The 22224-nt window shown below is 47.4% G+C and overlaps 1 protein-coding gene across 1 annotated transcript; it reads right to left on the minus strand.

Annotated features, from left to right (window-relative positions):
* Positions 1 to 1734: 1734 nt before the first annotated feature.
* On the minus strand, positions 1735 to 21194 carry WDR91 (WD repeat domain 91). The gene is made up of 15 exons (XM_086470498.1): positions 21072 to 21194; positions 19126 to 19305; positions 17455 to 17662; positions 16505 to 16587; positions 14090 to 14214; positions 12007 to 12184; positions 11570 to 11728; positions 9322 to 9521; positions 8723 to 8873; positions 7154 to 7248; positions 6666 to 6834; positions 5772 to 5880; positions 4157 to 4269; positions 3245 to 3442; positions 1735 to 2388 (listed from the first exon to the last, which is right to left on the minus strand). Exons 1-15 carry the CDS (start codon positions 21192 to 21194, stop codon positions 2224 to 2226), a joined length of 2256 nt encoding a protein of 751 aa, XP_086326624.1. The 3' UTR covers positions 1735 to 2223.
* Between the last annotated feature and the right edge of the window lie 1030 nt (positions 21195 to 22224).

The following is a 22224-nucleotide window of genomic DNA, read 5'->3' on the forward strand; positions in this document are numbered from 1 at the left end:
TCCCTCAGGGGAAGGGGTCCCCTGGCAAAGCAGGGCAGGGCCCAGCTTTGGCCTACATGAGTGAGGGGAGCAGGGTGGTCCCAGGGCAGCTGAGAGCCCAGAGGGATGAACAAGGGCCTCGTGAGGCAGCAGCTCTGAGGGCAAGCCAGGAAGACAAGCCAGGCCAGGCTAGGGTTCAGGCCCAGTGGCGGCAAGCAGGGTCAGATGCAGGCCAGGGATAGCCAGACAGGGCCACAGAGAAGCCAAGGGCAGGCCAGGAAGGCAGCCTGCAGGCTGGGGTCTAGAGCAAGGAGGTCCATGGCCAGGCACAGCTGAGACAGCTGGAGACAGGGACAGCATGACAGAGCTCAGGCAGGGCCTGGAGGCCTCTACCAATGCCTCAGTTGGCCTCCTAGGCCCATGGGCTGGAGGCCCTAGGGACCTGGGTGGGACTGGAGGCCCTAGCTCAGCCTGCTGGTGACTTGTTTGTGCCCCAGAGAGGTTGTGGAGCCTCCATGCTTGGAGATGCTCCAAACTGGACACGGCCCTGCATGCCCCACCCTGGCTTACCCTGCTTTGAGCAGAATGGGGATGGAAGAGATGGACCAGACTGAGGCCCCTTCCAGTCTCAATGATGCTGTGCTTTCAAGGCACCAATGTATCCAGTGATCTGGAAATTTCACACTGCAGGCTCCGTTGTGTTCAGCTAGACCTCCTCCCTGCTTTAATGAGCTTTTTGCCCAAGTCTGACCTCATCTTAGCTGTAACTGTAGTCTTCCTTGGGCTACATGCAGCAGAGAAAACCACTGCAAACCACATCCAACATCTCCAGGCACAAAGATGGCAAAAACCTTAGACATCAAGTCACGTTGCGAGGTGTAATGCCACCAGTGAAGAATAGCCATAGAGTTAGCCAAGCAATCTGGATTTCCAGCCACCAGTTTGAGACCTTGAAGAGGAGTAGAGCCATGATGCTCCAGGTGTGGCTGGGCAGCAGTGGAAGCTGCCAGCTACAGAGGTCCACCTGGCCTGGTGCCCATCTCTCCAAATGCAAGATCACTAGCTGGCATTCCAGCATCGAAATAATGTTCCACCTCCTCTCCAGGCCATCACCCTTCACGCTGTTGAATGTTAACAGCAAAAACGGCCTTTGGAGGATACCAAAGGTATCTTCAAACAGTAAATTGCACATGCTCTTCACATAACAGAGAATGAGAACTCTGCCAAGGAACAACGGTACTGTAAACTCCCAATGAAGGCCAAGGACATAAGCAGCAGTAAGCTCTGTAGTGATATGTGAGCAGATGAAATCTGGCTCCTCAGCACTCTGTTCAGATATGTCATACCTGAGTGCAGCACCTCCTGAGGGCAGGAGGATAGACAGCTCCAGTGACAGAGAGCACTACACAGGACCAGACTGGTTCTGGCCCTCCCTCCTCCTATCAGCTATAAGGTAGCTGCTAAGCATTACATAGCTTCTGAACTCCAACACAAGCATTTCAGAGTCTGACTCGGGATCTCTGCTCTAGTTGGTAGCAGGTATCTATCACAAGGGAACACAATGCAGCCAAATGAATGCAATTTTTTTTGTTCCTGGACGTCTTGCACTGCTTCCCCTGCAGTGTGTGGGAGTCAGTGCTGGAACCACCTGGTGAAAGCACAAGGGTCTTTTCCCCATGCAGGAGACTTTCTTGTCACATTGCTGCCCCAGCCACCCTCCATGCTTTGCAGCAAAAACTAAACAGAGCACAGGAATCAAGTGCAAGGATGTATCTTCTTTTTATGGAAAACAACCCCCCTCCCCCAAAAAATAAAAGCACAACAACAAATGCTATACCGAAACAATACTCTGGTTTCGCACAGGCCTTTCAGTTTGAGCCATCTTATCACCATGTGCTGTGGTGCCTCAGGTATGCCTCTCCTCCAGCCTCACCTTCTGCAGAACCCTTGACATGATCCCAGCAGCCTTCTAGCCACGCACTGCTCAAGACTCCCTAACGGAGGGAGTCCAGCTGCCACAATGGGTCAGTGGAGACTTATTTTTCAGTGCTGCCACTGATCTGGTCCCATACCAGCATTCTATTGCACAGTGGTTTGGCAAATGTATTTAACTTTTTTTCAAGAGGCAAAAGCTACAATGAGAAGAGGGACTGTGGTTTGCCTTCTCTTCCCTGCAGTTCGTTCCTGTGGAGTTAACACTGGTTTTGTCAAGTCTGTTGCTCTTTCCCTTCATCACTGTCCAGCTTAAGACTTTTGAGCCAGTAAGGTTGTTAGTTTAATCTTCCCATCCATAGAGGCAGTGAGGCAGGTCCCACAGTCCATGGCCGTGCTCCAATCCACTGTGACAACAGGAGCTCGGTGTCCTCCCAGGGAAAGGCAGCTCTCCAGAACCTTTTCCTCACCATTTAACTGAAAGAAGGAAAGCACAAGATTTTAAGAAGGCAAGTTTCTGCAGTGGGGCAGCACACCCACAGGAGAAGCCAAAGCCTGCTACAAACTCCATATCCCTATCAGCATACATAATTAAGCAGAAAATTAGAGATGTTGAGATGTATGTAGCATGCATGAGGAAGCAAATTTCCAGTCTCACAACAGCTGACCTTCTGACAACAGCTGAGCTGCAGTAATTGAACAAGGCAAGCTAAGAGCACACACTGATGAGAAGCACATAAGCCTAAGCTGTAGCTCATGTTAGAGCTCTGGTGCTCTGAATGCCCCAGATGCAAGGTAAAAATTCCATCTAATCTGCCTTGCAGTGGCTTATACTGATGGCTATTGACTCCAGAGGAGGCAGGCAAGGAACATGCCATCAGTAACCGCTTGTTACTGTGTCACAGAAATTTGGGTACTTGGAACCATTCAGCCTTACCCTTCCATTTCATTTCAGTACCCAGTTAAGAGGAGACAATCAGGCTGGAATTAACATAGCATCAGCAAGCACCAAGGCAGATTAAAGGTAAGCATCAGTCAATCACACATTTTGCATTGAATTGGCATGCATCAATATATTAAAAAAAACCAAAAACAAACCAACCAAACCAAAAAACTTTGACCTAGGCACTTGGGCACTAGGGAAAACTGCTGCACCTAAGAAGTAGGAGCACACATACTCTAGCTGCATACAGAGGGTTCAAACACTTGCTAAACACCACAATGGGATGGGTAGGTGCTGCTTGAGAACTTCCAGTGGCTGCTGATTCAGCCTTGTAACAAGAGCAGCTTGTATGGATGTGTAAGAGTACTTCCCATCGCTTCTCAGACTTACCTTAAAAATTACTCCCCCAGTAGAAGAACACGTCAACATATAGTTGCCCTCAGAGTCAAAAGCAAAAAGCCTTCCTCGTGGGAACTGGACTTGCTTATAGCCACTGTACCCGGACAAAACAAAAGGACCTGTAGCTTCGCTGGGAAGATCGTACTCTGACACCTTCAAGCCACTTCTGTGAATATTCCACTGAATAAACTAGAGTGACAAAAAGAGAAGACAAAAGCCCATAGTTAAATTGACAGAGATAAAAGTAGAAGGGCCGTTCATCGTTTTTAAGCAAAGTGGCTATTTGTCACAAACAGAAGATGACATTTTGACATCTGTATCTAAGTGGCTATATTTATAAAACATAGGCTGCAAGGCTGTAAGAGTGACTACTATCCAGGCAAGCATATGCCTCCTCCTTCCATGAGCACTGCTGCCTATGTGCCCTTCCGCATTGTGTGCAGGATCCTGGTGGGAATTCACTTAACTCTCATCAGCCAAGGCACCTTCAGGCAGCCTCCCTCCCTGAGCCACAACCTCTTATGCTGAAGACGGTGGAACTGCAGAAATTGAAGCCTTTACTACAAGCAACATGGAGCTGCTGACAAGGAAAATTATAGGAAGATATAGAATACCAGATCTCTAACGTGATCTCAGGGGCACAAAAAGGTCATCTACACATGGATTCCCTAGGAAGGGGATGTCACTGTAGGATTTGCAGACAAGGTCTGAGACAGCTCCAGCTGTTAACAGGCTTTCCAGCAGCTCTCTGCAGCAGGGTGGTGCTGCACACTTAAGATGAGTTAGCAGCCTGCAGATCCTCCAGATTTTGAGGGTATTTTTACTGCTGTCTCCACCATATGGAGAAGACTCCAGAAGGGATCTCACTACCAGCTGACCATTAGAAGGTGACCCAGAGCCTACCTTGCCATCCTCGCCTATGCTGTAGACTGTGTTCTCATCATAGCTGAACTCAACAGAGTAGACTTCCCCATCGTGTGCCTTCCAGCTCATGGCGCATTCGTGCTGCTGCATATCTGAGGGGAGAACAGTACTGAACACTCCTTGTACTCACACAGTGCTGAGGTGAAGAGAAGAGGCCCTTTACGTTCATAAGGTCTCTGTCCCAGCCCTCTAAACCAGTCTGGGCGAGCCCATTCCATTCCCAGCACCACGTGCTTATTCTCCAGCATGCGACCTTTACGTTGGCCACAAAAATCATTGCCTGTAACTAGTCAGCTCTTCTTCCAGCTTTACAGGGCTACTCACATGCTCACTGTCAAACGTAAGGCATTCTGCATCCAAGCCCCACTGCCACCTTTCCTCTTCTCCTCCCCTTGATATCCTGTCCACCCTCACAGCTGCTGCCAGCTCTGTCCTCCCACAGACCTGGGACTGCAGCCTCAGCTCAGCATCCGGGCCAGAAGCAGATCCCTCATTCCCAGAAAAGGGAAGCCTGAACTGCCTTTATCACAAGGACAGGCTGAAGAGGACAAAACCTGAGAAAGAAATTGCTCAGGGAAGAAGGACTGATGTGAAGCCCTTGCCTCCAACTGGAAGGTCACACATTAATTCCTTTCCTCAAGACAGCCTCTGGCACTGGTACTGCTACATGGCTCAAGGGCAAGTTAACTCTGCTCCTCAGGAGGGAAGCAACAAATCCAGCAGCACTACCGGGGTCTCCAGCCAACGGCTCCAAGAGAAAGTTTATGTCAATTCACTTCTGAGAGCTATTGCGGAGGACAGAAAATAGCTTCCACCTTGGTGTTCAGGCATGTCCCACAGCTGCCTTCCTGCTGGAAGCAGGTTGCTAGGGGCAGCCAGCTGGGGACACTGAGGGGCCACCTCACTGCCCCATTTCATAGAAATGTTTAGGTTGGAAAAGACCTTTAAGATTGGAGTCCAGCTGTTAACCCAGCACTGCCAAGTCCACCACTAAACCATGTCCCTAAGCACCATGTCTACATGTCTTATAAATACCTCCAGGGATGGTGACTCCACCACTTCCCTGGGCAGCCTGTTCCAATGCTTAACAACCCTTTTGGTGAAGCAATTTTTCCTAGTGTCCAATCTAAACCTCCCCGGCACACCTTGAGACCGTTTACTCTTGTCCTATCACTTGTTACTTGGGAGAACAGACTGACCCCCACCTCACTACAACCTCCTTTCAGGCAGTTGTAGAGAGTGACAAGGTCTCCCCTCAGCCTCCTCTTCTCCAGACTCAACAAGCCCAGTGCCCTCAGCTGCTCCTCATAAGACCTGTTCTCCAGGCCCTTCACCAGCTTCGCTGCCCTTCTCTGGACACGCTCCAGCACCTCAGTGTCCTTCTTGTAGTGAGGGGCCCAAAACTGCACACAGCATTCGAGGTGCAGCCTCAGCAGTGCCGAGTACAGGGGCACGATCACCTCCCTACCCCTGCTGGCCACACTATTGCTGATACAGGCCAGGGTGCTGTTGGCCTTCTTGGCCACCTGGGCACACTGCTGGCTCATGTTCAGCCAGCTATTGACCAATACCCCCAGGTCCTTTTCTGCCGTACCAAAGAGACGAACAATCCCGTCTGCAGCCCCAGTGACCAGCAGGTTGCCATTGTGGTTGAAGGCTGTGCAGTTAATAGCAATGGGCTCAGGCTCCAGGGAGAACTGCAGCTGGAAGGGAAAGTCTGCATTAATGCCATGAAACAGAGCTGGGGGTGCTGAGGAGTTAATCTCCAGGGGAGGGAGGAAAGACGGTATCTAGTCACAAGAACTCTAGTTTGGAGCCCTACACCTCTCATCACTACAGACTTCAAAGTTGGCAGCTGTATTTTACTGTGACACGAAACCAACAATTCACCTCAGCCAAGCCACAGCTTCCTTGGCCATGGCCTCAAGGCTGCAAAACCAGCTTCTGGCAGGCATTAGCTTGAGTACGTTGCTTTCTCTTACATGTCAGGGACAGCATTTCTTAAAGGCAAAGGTGAGGGACGGGACGAGGATTCCCTGCCAGAATCTGACCCATCTTAACTGAAACAACGGAGAAGATGACATCAGATGAAACCTCTGAAAGAAGCACCTCACTTAAAAACAGGGAGGGCAAGGGAAATAGCAGCAAAGAAAACCCTTCAATATACTTCATCTGGAGAAAGCCTAAGCAAAACATAATTCAATCTACTTAGGACATTTCCAGTCACAAACTGTGCAGGCAGGACAGAAACAAGGCTATGGACCATTTTGAAGAATGCCTCAAAAAAACCAGCACACCAACAAAACAAAAAACCCCACCCCAACCCAGCAGCTACTTACACCATTCATTTTTATCCTGTGTGATAGAGGGGAGGAGGAAAGGGGAAAAAGAAGGGTATTGAAAAGAAAGTCAGCATAATTTACATGTTGAAACAGAAGACACTCATTCTCACAAGCAGACTGAGAAAGGAATGAAACCCAGCAAGTACCTGCTGCTTCATCGTTTTAGTGTCCCACAGCAGCAGCTTCCCAGGAACTTGGTTCATGCTTTTGCCCCCAGAGCTTACTGCTGAGAAGTCCACGCGGGAGATGGGGCTCTGGGCTGCCGCAGAACAGACAAAGGAGGCACCACTTGGGCTGCAGGCAAGCGAGAGGATCCTGAAACACAGCAAACAGGCTGAACTACCTTTCTCCAGCAGCTGCATCAAGCTGCAACACCACTCAACTATGAGCTCTCCCATTAAGACCCTGCAAGACAGGGTGCACTGTAAAGAAGGACAGGATTTGTGTGCTTAGGCAGATTTTGTCTCTTGTTTAACTGAGCAGTTTTATGCTGCTCAGACAGGGACTGCCCTCTGGATGAAGGCTAGATAGACTTGCAATTGCAGGAAAACAGCAGGAACATTGAGACTTCACGTACCTTTTCACGGTCAAAATCAACAACATTTATATATAAAAATCAGTATTCCAGAGTTACCTGGGCATGTCTTCATCAATGCTGATTTCACAGAGATTCTTCTTCGCTTCTGTGTCATAAAGACGAACTGTCCCGACCCCACTGCCAAGCAATAGCTTGAAACCAGCAAGGAGGAGATGGAACGAGTGTGAGTGCAGAGTACAATGATGCTGTCCAACAACCATCAATACCACAGAGTAAATTTTTTTCTATTTATGCATTTGAATTAAGCATCACTCCATTAGGGTACATCCTGCCTTTCTGTGCCTATCATGCTGAGCAGGACTGCCCCAGAGCCACATAAGTCAAGAGTAAAAAGCACCGCTTTCCAGCGAGAAAAAGATCTGATAGGCACCAAGATGGAGTAAAAGCCACTTTCTAGAGTATGGCTCAACATTATAGGATGCGAAACATATGTGGAGTCTCAATATCTAGGGGAACAAGGAAAAAGTAACACAGAATTAACAACCTAAGTTTAAGAGAAAAGCAAGTAGAAGCCACATCCTTTCATCCAGGGGAGAATGAAATCATTCAGAAGGGCTCACACATGCTGTATCAGTCATGCTACAATTTAAATCAAAAGTAAAACCATGGAAGGATGCATTATCAATGAAGCAAGCCAGATCCTTCTCACTTCAGAGCCTGATTTGCTACTGAATCCCCATATAGTTCAGAAAGGAGAACATTTCTATCAGCAAGCAGGAAATAAACTCCACAAAGCAGAAGAAACATCAGAACAACTGCATGGACAACTTCCTTTCTAAGGGCAAAAGAAAAGAAAGAGACAAGCTGTAGCACCAGCTCTTCATAGGTGGCATTTTGGAGTTAGTAGCAACACATGGTCAGTGCGAGAACATGAACAGTATTTCCTCGGTTGCAGGCCTGCCTTCTCACACAGGCCTGTCTCTTCGCCAAGGGAAGGCATGAAACACAAGCAACAGTTCTAGGACTCAGAAGAATGCATACAATTTAAGGCTCCTCTCTAGTAACAGAACTAGAGAAAAAGTGCTATAGGAAACATCTAAACTGTCATATTTTAAACAAGCCCCGAGCTCCTTATGCACACACCAACCCCCAACTCATAAGGCACCAGTATAAAACTGGCCATGGAACCCTTTTCACACCTGCACACCACCACATTCCCACTCCTCAGCCCTGCTCTCCTTTCTCTACTTCTGACTTAGGGTGTGAGTGAAGCTCCACAGCTCCCTGCTGCAGGGTTCCCATGGGCTGTTGTACCAGGCTGCCTCTGCCTGCCTTTACAGATGGCTCCCTGCTCTGCCTGAAGAGAGGCACTTCTCTTAAAGGATCTAATTCCATCCTGGAGCTGTACCCACACTGCAGCTTGGGAACTTTTGTCTAAGGGCAACCAGGGGTGAATTCCTTGCTCAATACAGAGAGCACACTCCCCACTCTAGTTTTTTTTAGACACTACAGGCTTCAGTTCCCCATGTCCCACTAAAGCAGAAACTAACTTGCTGCTCTGATCTTATCCACAATGCAGCTGTCTAGAAGTTAATGTGCAACACATACAACACAGCCTCAAATCATCTGCTGTGACTCTTGAGCCTCCACACACAGACTACTCACCAGCCGATCACGCTTGGTCGCCCATTCCAGAGACAGCAACGGAGATTTGGAAATGGATGAAGCTTTTGTTTGCATTATAGGGTTGAAAGACCAGACTTTGATGACCCCATCCACATCCAAGCTGGCCACCCTCCGTCCAGAACAATCAACCCTATGTGCAGAAGGAAACTGATTGGATATTTTTATCTCTAAAGTTCTTGGATGCAAGTAGATATCCCAGTAACTCTTCCTCTCCTGGCCACATACCAATTCCTTCTGCAGGAATCAGAACTTCCTTGCACCATTTCCTGTTCAGTCCACGATAACCAGGACAATGAAGCACACCAAGCTCCACAGGCAAAGCATAACACCCTTAAGCAATACCATCCTGCTTTCCCAGGGAATTTCTTCCTGGCAGGCATCTCCCAATCACAAAGATATCTGTCTATTCCCACTGCACAAACTACAGGCTATTTTCAGTCACACCAACTTGACTGCCCTACAACCAAGAGTACATGCACAATGTGCTGGAAAGAACAGAGGCTGGGAGAAAGAGGCCAGACACAGCTGGTCCTCTACAGAGGCTTCTACGTGAAAGCTCTCTTCGGCCAGTCCATTACCTGCAGTACATGATGGATGAATGGTGCTCCCCATATTCCTCCTGGCTCAGGACGATGAAAGGCTGCTCCTGCCGGACACCCACGGCCTCTGCACTGCTGGCAGGCATTCTGGTTGAAGTCTCCGCTTGCTCAGCATGCGGCTCTGAGCATGGCTCTGTCTCAGCTGTGCTGACATCCATTTTCTTCTCAGCACTTTGGCCCTGAAGGAAGAAATCCTGTGTAAAACACAAGGAAGCAGCAGCTCCAGATCAAGCTCCTCAGCCACCCCAGTCTGCTGGGAGAAAAAAACACCGAAACAGAAGCATTATCAGCTCAACATCCCCTCTGCCAGGGACTTTTCTGAGCACAAGGATAGTGTGTTGCACAATTGCACCACTTAATATGGCCTCCTTGGTTGTAGAGTCCTTTATATCCCCCTCCATGTGCCCAGCCATACATTTTCCTGTAAGAATTAAAGGAACCACAACATCTGTTTGGCATATCTCAGCTGACATCAGAGGCCCATTTTGATGCCACTAAAGCACAGATTCACAAGCAAATCAACATATTCCAAGAAATTCTTGCATTCAGCAACCTAAGTTAAATCTGTATAATACGCAGTTCAGTGAACCTGCACAAAAAATCTTGTTGGATATTGTCTCCCAGTGGATGGATTATCCTCGTCTGTCAAAGATTTAGTCTGTGCACACTGAGGCAACCACTGCAGCCAACTGAATGATGACAACAGCAGAGTCAACACATGAGTCCAAAAGCTTAAAACCCAATTTGACAGGGCAAACAGAACAAATGGAGTTTTAGAGGTGAAGGTATCTGAATGAGACAAGCTCTGCACTACAGCACACAGAAGTGTTTGAAAGCAGCTTAGTCTTCCCTTGCCACCAGAAGCTGATCAAGAGGCAGACACAGCATACAAGCCAGTAAAATATCTGCAAGCATTCCTTGCTAAACCATCCTCTGAAGATTAAATGCCCCAAAATGGTATTGGTATTGATGGGTTTGAATCCCTGCTCCCTCACACATACGCGCTTTATTTATAGTAGCTTCACATTGTGAGCAACGGGCCAAACATTGCATAATCAAATAGTCAAGAGATCACAAAGCTGGAAGAGATTGGGAAATAAATCCAAGAATGCCTCTCTGTCTTAGTCAATGTGGGGAGATAACAACTGATGACTGACACTTATATGAAAGAAAGAGTGATGCCTTTCAGTTTCCTTTTTGCTCACACGTGTTGAGAGCAACAGAAAGCTAAATAGTATCAGCTTCCTGAAGAGCACCAGAAGCAACTTTCACAAAGCCATGAAAACACTGCCTTAACATGGAACATCACAGAAAAAGGCAAGTCAAAGGATACTTATTGGGAAACTAGGCTTTGCGATTTTCTGACCAGCATTTAATGAAAATGTTTTAGATGAGATGTGAAGAAAAAAGTTCTTTCATAACCTTGAATGCTCAGTGGTGGAGCAACATCTCCTCTCTAAAGCAGCACTCCCACACACAGAACAGCCACATATACTGGCTGACAGGCAACAGTCCCTCAGCACTGTCTCTCCCTCAAGGCAGAGTGTCTTATACAGCCAAAATAAACACAGCTGAGATACTGCCATCACTCCTCCTGTGCTCTGTTTCCTTTGACCTCATGGCTGTTGAAAGCCAGATACACAGGTGAACAGAAGTAGTCTGCTGACCTTCAGCAGTTAAAATCCAGGACACAGTTTTATTATTTCATTAGATTAGAAAGCACAGCACCATCCCCAGGCAAAACTGCAACATACAGTGCAAAAAATCTGAAAAGCAAACATTGCTACAAAGGGTTATTTCCACTCTTATCCAGGAAAACTTTCTATCAATTTTTATCTGTCCCACACAGAGCTTGCACAAACCAGCATAAGAACACGCAGGAGAGAACTCACTTGGGCAGGGTGGGTGAGCCAAGCCCATTGCCAGTAAGGAATGGGGATTATAACAAAGTATTTGAACATAGCCATTAAGGTGGATGAAACATACCCTCCCCAGGACCAGGCTGTTAAAAAGATCATGACAAAAGACAACTCTTCTTCCATTTGAAATGTCAGTATCGACTCCCTTCCAAGGACACAGAAATAAACCAAGTGTGGAAAGAGCTGATTAACTACAGAGATTAACCTTTGATACAGGTAGATCCAAGTAGCAATTCAGAAGCTTAACCTAGCACAAACTACAGAAATACCAACCCTCCACTTCCCAGCCCTGTAGTGTTGCCCGGTACCTGGAAGGTCCCTTTGGACAGCAGTTCCTTCCTTTCCTTCCCATGCTCTTGCAAGCGCTTCTGCCGCTGCTGCAGGGAACTTGACTCGCCTGCTACTAACCCACTGAAGTGGCCCTTCCCGTCCTTACAGCTCACTGTTCCTTCTTTTCCTTTGGCACTCTGGAAGGCAGAGGAATGATTTGGCAAAGTTACACTTGTGCTAGGCTGCAGAACAAAGAGCAAAAGAGGAGGCAAAGAAACCAAGCACCTGCAAGGGCTCCACAAGCCCCCAGATAACAGCAGCTGTTCTTGTGCTGCATTTAGGCCCAGCATGCACTTGCAAGGAAAGAAAGGACATTTCATTTTTTCAGGTGGAAGCAAAAGCTTGGAGCAGTGCTGTGCCGCAAGTTAACTCCTTGGATACTGAGCACCTTCCAACACACACAGTTGAGAATTACCTGGTGATTTGTTGGTTCTTTCTTCCCTAGCAGCATACTGCCAGTCTGTGTTGGAGAAGCCCCACCTGGATGGGATGGTCTGGAAGGGCCCTTTTTACTTTGGGAAAGAAAAGAGGACAGAAAGCCTCCCCGGGACTGAAGAGAATGTGCAGTGCTCCTCTGGCTGCAGGTCATATCACTAATAAAAAAAACAAACAACACCAAACAGAATATGAAAGTGCAGCCAGACAACCTGACTAAAGACCACCCAACAAGCAAAGTGCCAGCTGTTTGAACCACTGGAGGACAGATGTTCCATTTCAAGCCGTTGGACTACTATGCATTAAAAAACTGTTTTAAAACATCCTGTTAGTGCCTGGAGCAGATTATAATTACTGTAACCAAAGCTCACTTCTCAGAGATGCCACCGCTCAGTGGGCTCACCTGTTGCTGAATCCCCTGTAGGGCCACATCAAGCTCCTCCCACTCCATCTGGTTAGTTTACAAAGACCTTAAGGGAAAGGCAGGGGCAAAAGGCAGATGTCCAAAGAACCTATTCAGCTGGGATTCCCAAATCAAGGCATAAAACAGACCTACTTCGAGAGGCATTCAGTATCCAGTGTTTCACTGAACACCCCTAGATATTCAGCAAGTCATGTTCAGCAATTTTAAAGCACAGGCCCTCGATATCTCAAAAACTGGACCCAAAGAAAATTAGAAAGCTTAGGTCCATTTTTATGATTACACACGCTTCCCTCAGCCCACGATGCCAGAAGCAGCAGCTGCTTCCCAGAACATAACTGTCTGACCTTACCCTGCTACAGCTTCCTCCGAGAGAAGAGCAGCACCAAGGGGGAAGGGGAATACAATCATCTTCACTGCGTCTATCTTCTAGGAAGGAACTGTTCTATCAAAGTTGGGCTTTGGGTGAGCAGAGACCAGAACTGGCCCCCGGAGTAAGAGACAAGTAGCACACACAAGAAATGTCACTTCTAAGGCAAGCTTTTCTAATACAAATGGACAAAAATTAATATGGGAATAAATTATCCATTCCCTCACGTCACTCCCCGACATGTGCAGATGAACTTTCCACACAGAATAATTAAACAAAAAAAAAATAATCTCCAGTTAAACTCTGTAGCAGGTCCTGTACAGAGCAGTTATCAAGATAGTTCACCAGACACTGAAGTCTATTTAATCAGACAACTTTTAGACTAAAACAAAGGTTTTGTGTGCAGCCTCTGCTACAACTTCTATTTGTCACTGTCAGCAGGATAATTTGATCAATCCTCCTCCTGTCTGAATAGAAGTGAAAGAAACACATGAGAACGTAAAAGCCCCAGCAGTGTTATTAGTACCTCATGTCTAAGCTACATTTGTTTTCAGATCCTTTTAAAGCAAGAAAAAAAAAAAAACAACTCTCTAAGACAACGAATTCAAACACAGACTTGCTTTGCATGACACTCTACTGGGGGAAAAAATAAGAGTTTAAGTAACAGGTAAACAAGGTGTACCACTGTGTATGTTGCCTAATTCCCACAGATAGGAATTCAATAGATACAGCCATAAAGCAAACTAACTGCAGCAAGTTTATGGGGAATTCTGTGCATAACTGAGCCTTGCAGAACAGAAACTACTTTGCCTTCACAAAAGCAAGAAAGCATCTCTGCATAACAATGACCCCTTTGGCTCATACAGTAACAGTGTCTACAAAACACAGGGCACCCACCTACTGCACTGCAGGCACTACAGTAAACAGAAGCCAGAAGACAATCCACTTCATTTGGGCAACACTGCAGGGTATTGCATTGCTACCAGTGCCCTGGCTGCCCAGAACACCTTGGTGTAACGCAGAGAGCAGAGCCGAATCACTTCCATGTGTGCTTGGGCTCTCACTGATTGGCAAGAATCTCTCTCCCAAATGGCGGGAGAGACGTCCGTCTTGAATTCCCCATTAAACCCACTTAGGCCAACAGAACTTCTGCCTGGATGTCTTTCTGCATTGATTCCTAGGCCAGGGAATGAGGAAATGTCCTTCCAGGAGCCTCCCTAACCCATAAAAGCAGCAGAGCCTGTCCCCAGCTCCTCCCCTGCAGGCACTCACAGCTCAGAGTCCCCTAGTCGATCCATGTTGGCCACATATGCAGGCAACTTGTGATGCACAACTGCTTGTTCCACCTCCAGTTCCTCTTTCTTCATGCGGGAGGATTCAGCCTGCAAAGCAAACAGCTACAAGGAGAGAACAGAGCCAAGTAAACAGATAGCCACTAAGATTCACCTCCTTCCCACTTGAAGTTGTTTACTCCTCTTATTTCAACAGCCATAGAAGGGTGGGGAGGGAAGAAAGTCACCCTGACTGGTTGAGCACCACATGAGTCCCAAGTAGTCAAAACAATCAGTGCTTTACACACATGAAACTGGGGCCTACTTAAAAACCTTCACTCTTGGGCTGCTGCTGTGGGGACATTAATGGTGCTGGGAAACAAGAGCCAGCCAGGGCAGAGCTGATCAGCCACTCCATGCAGGCAGTTCAAGGCCAGGGCACGTGACTGGCAGTAGTGATGTATGGGCACTGAGCCTAGACGGTAATCTTCTTCCCACAGCCAAGGGTTTGGTGAGCTGTCAGGGTGCACTGAGGCCAACGCCATCAGGTCACCCTGAAATGCAGCTCCACACCCTGCCCAGCTCCCTCCCAAGCATGACAATGAGATTTATCTCCACGTTATGGAGAAAGAGACATTTTTCTTTTCCCCCCTTAGCAGAGAGGAACCTCAGGATGGAGCTCTCCGTGACGGATGTGGTTTATGTCCGTGATTCTTGTACACAAGAAGAGTTCCTCAGGCTTTTCTGTTTCTGTACATTTGTTTTCCAGATACAAATATAGTACTTAAGTATTTATAATCATAGTATTTATCATAGTATTTAAGGAAAGAAATTACAAGAAGAAAAAGGAGCTTTAGAAATCCAGCTTGCTATTCATGCATTGTTTCAACAGTGAAATCAGAATCACTCCTTAATTTCAACTAGCAAATTCAGTATTTACACCATTTTTTATTTTTAAAAATATATAAAATATAATGATATATTAATATAGTAAATATAATCATATATTTATATAAATATATTTACACCAATTTTATTTAAACCTGTCTTCTATAGGTAGCTGCATCCTTTTCTGACCTGAGCAGTTCTCCAAAAACGGAAGCCTAGTTCTACCTCCGCCTATTTGCCAGAGAATGCTTATCCAGTCTGTGACATCAATCAACACACCACAAACAAAAAAAACAGCTTTAATTTGACTAAAAGTACAGAATACAAAATTGGAGGAAATAAAAGAGCTCTATTGCAAAAATTGGAGGAAATAAGAGCTCTATTTCAAAACATACCTTATCCTGCTGTCCCTATTCACTGACCATCTTTGCAGAACCCTCCTGTCAAAGTTTGCCTGATCCACTGACTCCATACAGTACACAGCGACAAACCTGGCTTTTCTTTCAAAGAAAAAAAAAGGCCTCCTTTTTAAAAATCAATTATTCTATTTTACTTCAACATTTTTAGGACAAATCAATAGTGTTGATCAGCTACCAAAACAGTTGAAAGAGGAAGCACAACATACAACAATGTTCTGTAACACAGAAGGTAAAGCACAAAACTTACTTTACTGAAGTACACAGAAAGCTTTTACTTGGTATGTTTGAGGAAGTGAAACTAAAGTCCTGCTTACACGAATAAGGCTTCCCGCTTGTATGTGATCATCCACATGTGATCTGTAGCTTAGAAAGTTCTTAAACTGTAGATGTCACAAACCTCTCTAATAGGAAATTATACTGGGAAAGGACCAACCCGTGTTATATATTCTTAAACCTTCTCTCTAAGCATCTGATGATGATAGTGTCAAAAACAAGACATGGAGCTCAGCAACGTTTTGTCTGAACCGGTCAGCCTTTCTTATGATTTACTGTAAGGTCCAGAGTTCGGAAACTAATAATCACAACATTTCCATTAGTTCATCTAAATTGCTTTAAATGCACTTCAACCACAGTGAAGTGGTCATTTCCAAAGTAATGGTTTCTGCCTCTTTACCAGACATTATTGCCCACTTCTATTGCTCAATCAGCTAAAATCTGGAAGTGACCGAATACTATACACAAGTTTCCATGCAAAGTCAGCCATATACGCCTTTAACCTGCCACTAGTTTCAGCTTGTCTTGACTTTGAAGTGTAGCAGGAAAGGAGTGCGCACAGTATCCAGCCACCTGTCAGATAACACAGGGAAAGGGACAGTCACCTTCAGCAGGTGGACAGTAATACCATATCGTGAAGAGTCCGTTTCAGGAAACAACTGTAAGTTTGCTGGAGGCAGTTGAAAGATAAACCAAAATAACAAAGGACTTACAGAAGAATCTGCCTTGGAATAACTGCACTGAACAGTTACAACTTTCTTGAACGGATGGAACCAATTTTACAAAACTCACAGCCTCTAAACAGTCAGCAACTAAAGAGCGACTTCAGTTCTGACCTTATGCCGCAACGATTCATTTTCTTCTTGTATGAGACTGCTCCTGAGACATTCAGCTTCAAAGTTCAAAATGACTGGAACTGGTGAGGAATGTTAAAGAAAAACCAAGCCAAGAACTTGTGTGCACCTGGCTTAATTCTAAAAGCCAGCACTCCATACCAGCCACTTGCCTGTAAGACAGCAAAGCTGCGCAGTCCGTACTACTAGCAAGAAGTATGTGCAAGGCCAGAAGACTTGTAACAGCTTAGTTACCCAAGTCAACTTTTTACTTTCTTTGTACTTTACTGTGGCACAAACTAGGCTTTGCAAGGATTTTTAGATTCTTCCTTTTTACATGTCTGAAGTGGAGGACAAGATAGGTTATGTTACTGCATCGTGTACGCTGAAGAAACAGTTCAAGATGAGCTGTTTCAAGTATTCAAGTATTCCAGCCGCAGCGTAAACCTGACTATCAGCAAACAAACAAGGTCAGATCTCTGCAGCGTAGGACAAAAGCTGTTATTTCTGCCAACGTTGAACTGCCCTATTATAGTGAGCTGTCACTAGACAATCTTGTGCACGTATGAACCCAGAGAAGGGTCTAACAGATGCTAGTTCAGTTATGGACTATGACCCAAGGCTGCAGGCCTGTTCCGTGCTATGCCAAGCAAATAGGAAAAGTGTTTCTGAACAAGATGCGCATAAGATTTCTAGTCACTAGCACAGGGATGAGTTCAGCGTTAGCAACCACCACAATTGTTTGTGCCCAGGGAATATAACATATCATCAGATAATTGAACAAGAACTATTCCAACATCCTCTGATAAACACCAGCATCCTATTAAGTCTTGGCTCTAAACAATCACCTGAAAGCAGCAAGTTCTGTAATACTATATTCTTGGCACCACTGTTAATAGCAAGCGTAACACCAGGGCACGGGAGATTTAACTATTAGTTGCAAGAAAGGATATGCATGCACTGAAATAAGACGCTCAGGAAGTTGTGCAGTGACACGATAAATGTATCTGCCCACTGGCGCGAGAAATAGGTGGCGAAGGTGGGGTTGGAGTCTGGGGCAGGGAGGAAGGGCAGGACAAACCAATCCTTCCACTCCACCTGGTTCTGGAGCTCAGAGGCCTGCTTGAGGAAAAACTCCTGCGCCTTGTCATTGCGGCCGGTCTGAAACAGAGCAAGAAGAACAGGGCTCACACTTCCATTAATGCCACCACGTGGGTTCTAGAAACATTTGCTAACAGTAACAACTACTTTCACCCCCGAATAGAGCAAGTGGTTAGAGTTAAGAGATTCATCAGGGAACAGAAGAATCTCATATACGCTGGGAGAAGCTCACAAATGCATTTAATCTGACCTTCTTTTTAGTCTTGTTTGAAGGCCGAGGAAAATCAAACTAATCACTTACACTGATTTCCAGCTAAACCAGTGCAGTTTGTGCCCTGACATAAGACGCAAGCATTCATATAGAGGACCAAAGTATACTTCAAATTACTCAAGCCTAGAGCAGATGTAGCCTGAAAAGGTTTCCATCTGATACATTATTCAGACAGGACAGTCACACCTCAGGGTAAGCACGTGGCAAACCAAAACATGAAAAAACCACACTTCCAGAAATGTGCATTAGACTTTGACTCCTCCACCAACACCCATCATTAAAGGTTTTCAGTCAGGGAATGGAATCAAGGAGGAAACATTGCTTCTAAGCAGTAAAAAAATGAAACATGAATTCCTGACAGGTATTGATCTGTCCTGTTTGTCAAAGCCCACCCCATGTAATATATTCCATTGACTTTCCTGGGGTTTCAACAAGATAATCTCTGCTCCATTTTAAGATTGTTATTTTCTGTTCTATTCAAAACAAAAAAATTTTCTCTCCCACATTACCTTGTACAGATTTGAAGCCCACTTCTCCCCTCTCTTATGAACTAAAATTCAACTCCACAAAGTTCAAGTCACCGTTTTTTCTCCTGGACCCTCCAACTCCCTTGATGCTTTAAGAACTGGGGTACCTGGAAGAACTGGCTGAGTCTTGCCAGCAGGTTAGAGTGGAAGGAATACAGACAATCCTGCCTGTTGATCCCCAACACTGCAGTAAGGCCCTTCCCTGCACTGCTGCTGCCTGCTCAATCATTCCTTATTCTGCATCAGAGCAGCTGACTACTCCTGCCTCCGTACAGGCGCTTGGGGCTTTTTTCTGCCTGTTTCTCCAACTTCTGAAGCCTGCTTTGAGCACTGTTCTTGTTCTCCTCTGTTCTCACAGCAATGCCCCACAGGGAGGTGTTTATGAACCTTGTGATCTCTTCCAGGATTCAAGTTATTAATGGAGGCTGAGCAGGACCGAGCCAGCAGTACAGCCATCCTGTCTGAGGGGGATGTGCCTGCACGTCCAAGTGGGAATAACATGCTCCCAGCCAATCATATTTCCCTCTCGCCTCAGTTTCCCTATCCTGCTTACAAGCTCATCATGTGAGCCTGCATCAAACTCCTTACTACACTCTTGATACATGACACATGAATTGCTTGTCCCTTACCCACCAGGCCTGTCAGAGGCTCACAAGGGTATTTTATTGCTCTGGTTTCAGAGACCAGGATCTCTTTAAAACAGAAGTCCAAAAATCAAACACTACCTGAACAGTATGGACGAGGTAGTATCGGAATAAGCTGGTTTTCAGCTTGTTCACCGTTGGCCGGTACACATCTTCCAAACGGCTGAAAAGGCGCCGGTCCAGATAACTCCAGTAATCCCGCAGGGCAGCCAGATCGTAGCTCTGAACAAACTGCTGCAGCTGGTCCACTATCTTATCCACCTAAAGAAGGCAAATCGGGGAAGACTGCAGTCACGTGAGGGTTCTTCCAGCACAAGAGACTTTCTGTAACTTAATGCCGAGAAGCTTTAACTGGACAAATAATACTACAATCCAGCACTTATGCATCAGCAATTATCCTAATCCTGGAAACACTCTGCATTTTGTACTAGCATTCTTCCACTCTCCAGCAGCTTTCAAAAAAAAAAAAAAAAACCAAAACAAAACAAAAAACTGAAACATGAAAGAACATAGCCAAACAGATTTTGACTAAGCAATCACATTTTGTTAAACACAGTTGGTGGGGTCTTCTGCAAGTAAGCAAAACTTCCCACTTCTTTTAAAACAAGTCAGTTGATGTTGAAGAAACAGGAATAATCTGATTAAATGTTGAAAACTCAAGTCTAGCATCTGGAAAACAGAATTATTTTTAGACTAAAAGGAAAAAAACTGTATTTAGTCAGCAGAAAGCAGAAGAAAGAGCCGTTGTACTGCAATCTTTGAAGTACCTTTATCTTTAACAACGTCATCTACTAACAAGGCAGGCATAAAAGCCTGCAGCCTATTTCTTTTTGTCAGTATGTCTCTTTGAAAATCATTTCTGCAATACAAATAAGGCAGAATGGTGGCGTGGGAATAGATTTTTTTTTCATTCAGTGATTTCTGATGTCCAAGACAAGCATCAAAAGAAAAAAAAAAATTGCACACTATACAAAATTCAACTACCGAAGTTGTTCAACATGTGGTTTGCTCCCCCCTCATCAGTTAATGTCATCCAGCCTCTATCTCTGTGGCTTCCTACAGATAAAGGAAACTGAAGTCTGTCGCCCCAGTCCTTTCTTGGGCAATGTAATTCAAATTAAATCAACTGTTTGCCAACCTCTAAACATTAGCAAAATGTTGTGCTTTAAAAATAAAAGCAACATGCTTTATTAATGATAAAGGTAGTGGTTGTACTGCTGGTTAAAGAAAAATCTGACTGTTCAAAACACTATATTCAGTGCCCAGAACTGCTGCTAAAGGAAGATGAAGCTCGCACAAAAGACTGAAACTGTATTCTTCAAGGCTGGCAAATTCTGCACTAATTTCCACACGTTTAGCAAGGCAGCTGGTGTTTAAGACATCCAAACTAAGGAGCGGAGCTGTAAAGCCGCTGGATAAAAATCTCATGATTGAGAAAAGATCGAGGGGAAGGAGATGTCCTCCTGCCGCCGCCCTCTCGTACACGCATCTCCTCGGTTCCTCTCGGCACGAAGCTGAGAATCCTCTGCTGGTGTACAGGTCGGACGTACGGTGCATAGACGGCGGTTTTGGAGGGGCCGAGCAGACCGCAGGCGCGGGGCGGCTGGCCGGGAACTGCGGCCCCCGGCTGGGAAGCCAAGCGAGGGGATGGAGCCCGTCGCCCACCGCCGCTGCCCCGCGCTAACGCCGTTTCGGAGCCAAGCAGGAGGAGAGCCTTCAACCGGCTAAAGCCTCCCCGCCGGGGGACCGAGCGGCCACCGCCACCGGGATGCGGGGGGTCCCGCCTGGCCGAGCCCCGGCGCCCAAGCCAGCTCGGGCGGGGCGGGGGCTGCCGCCCCTGAGGCAAGCTGCTTCCCTGGGGAGGCGCGGGGGCTCCGAGAGCTGCCCCGGCGCCGCCCGGCCCGCTCAGCTCACCCAGGGAGCGGGTGCGCGGAGCGGGGCCCGCGGCCTGCCCGGGGTCGGCGTCCTCCCCGGGGGGCACCCGCGCCCAGCGCCCCGCCGGGAAGGGGGACGCGGCCGCCGCTCACCCGGAAGCCCTTCTCCCGGTCTGCCTTGATCTCCGCGTCCAGCTGCTTCAAGGCGGCGGTGAAGCCGCGGAAGAGCAGATACTCCCGCACCAGCTCATCCGTCCGCTCCGCCGCCGCCGCCATGGGGGCCCCGCGGCGCCGCAGGCTCCGCCCGCCCACGGGCGGGGAGGGGGGAGCCCGGCCCCGAGCGAAATGGCCCGGCCCCGCGCTCGAAGGACTACAGCTCCCGGCGTGCCCTGCCGCGCCGGCCCAGCGCAAAGCCCGCGGGGGCTTGTAGTCCTCACCGCTGCACATGCGCACGGCCCGCCCGCCTTTTCCCGCCTCTTCGCTGCAACCCCTCCCCTCCCCGCCGGCGCCTCCAGCCCGCGTTTTTCCCACCTCCTTATTGGCCGTCGTCGGGCGCCGGCTGCGTCCCGATTGGCCCTCCGCCACGTGCAGCTCTAGTTGCTGGGCGCAGGCGGGCAGAGGCGCGGTGGCGGCGGCCATGGGGGGGGGGCCGGGCGGGGCGGGGCCGGGCCGAGGAGATAGGATCGATCGGCCGATTAACGGAGGCGTCCAGCGTGGGCCCTCAGGGGTATCCTCCGGGGCCGGCCTTTCCCCTGCCGGGTACAGAAGAAATAGGAGGGGCAGGTGTTCTTACCGCTAGGCCGTACTTTCGGTCGGTAACGGGGCAGGGGGCATCAAGTTGCCGGGAAGGTCTTCCCCAGGTGGGCCTTGGGCTCTGTCAGGCCGGTGGGGTGGCTGCAGTGGACCTGGCTAGGTGTGGATCTGGACCTTTCATACATGTGTCTGCCTGGTGTCGTTGCCTGCTCCGATTATCACAGTTAACTGGGAAAAAAATCCCGATGCTGTGAAGAAGTCTGTCCTTTAGTAACATTGGTGGGAGCTGAGGAGTCTCAGAGCTTTGTGGAGCTGACCCCTGGCTATCCCACAGAAACGGAGCATCAAATCATTGCAGGGAAGAGTGCAGGAGGTTGGAGGCTTGTCTTGGCTGTGTTTCGTGCCACACAGCTTATTGTTAGTGGTAGAATAGGTTTTAGGCAGTACTTACAGATGGCATCCCTCAGAAGATTTCAAACTCCATGATTTCTTATGGAAAAATGAGCTGGAGTGCTCATCAGTCACCCTGAACTTTCCTTTTTTGTCTGTCCAC

Source organism: Leptosomus discolor, chromosome 1, assembly GCF_034619465.1.
Source record: "Leptosomus discolor isolate bLepDis1 chromosome 1, bLepDis1.hap2, whole genome shotgun sequence".
NCBI lineage: Eukaryota > Metazoa > Chordata > Aves > Leptosomiformes > Leptosomidae > Leptosomus > Leptosomus discolor.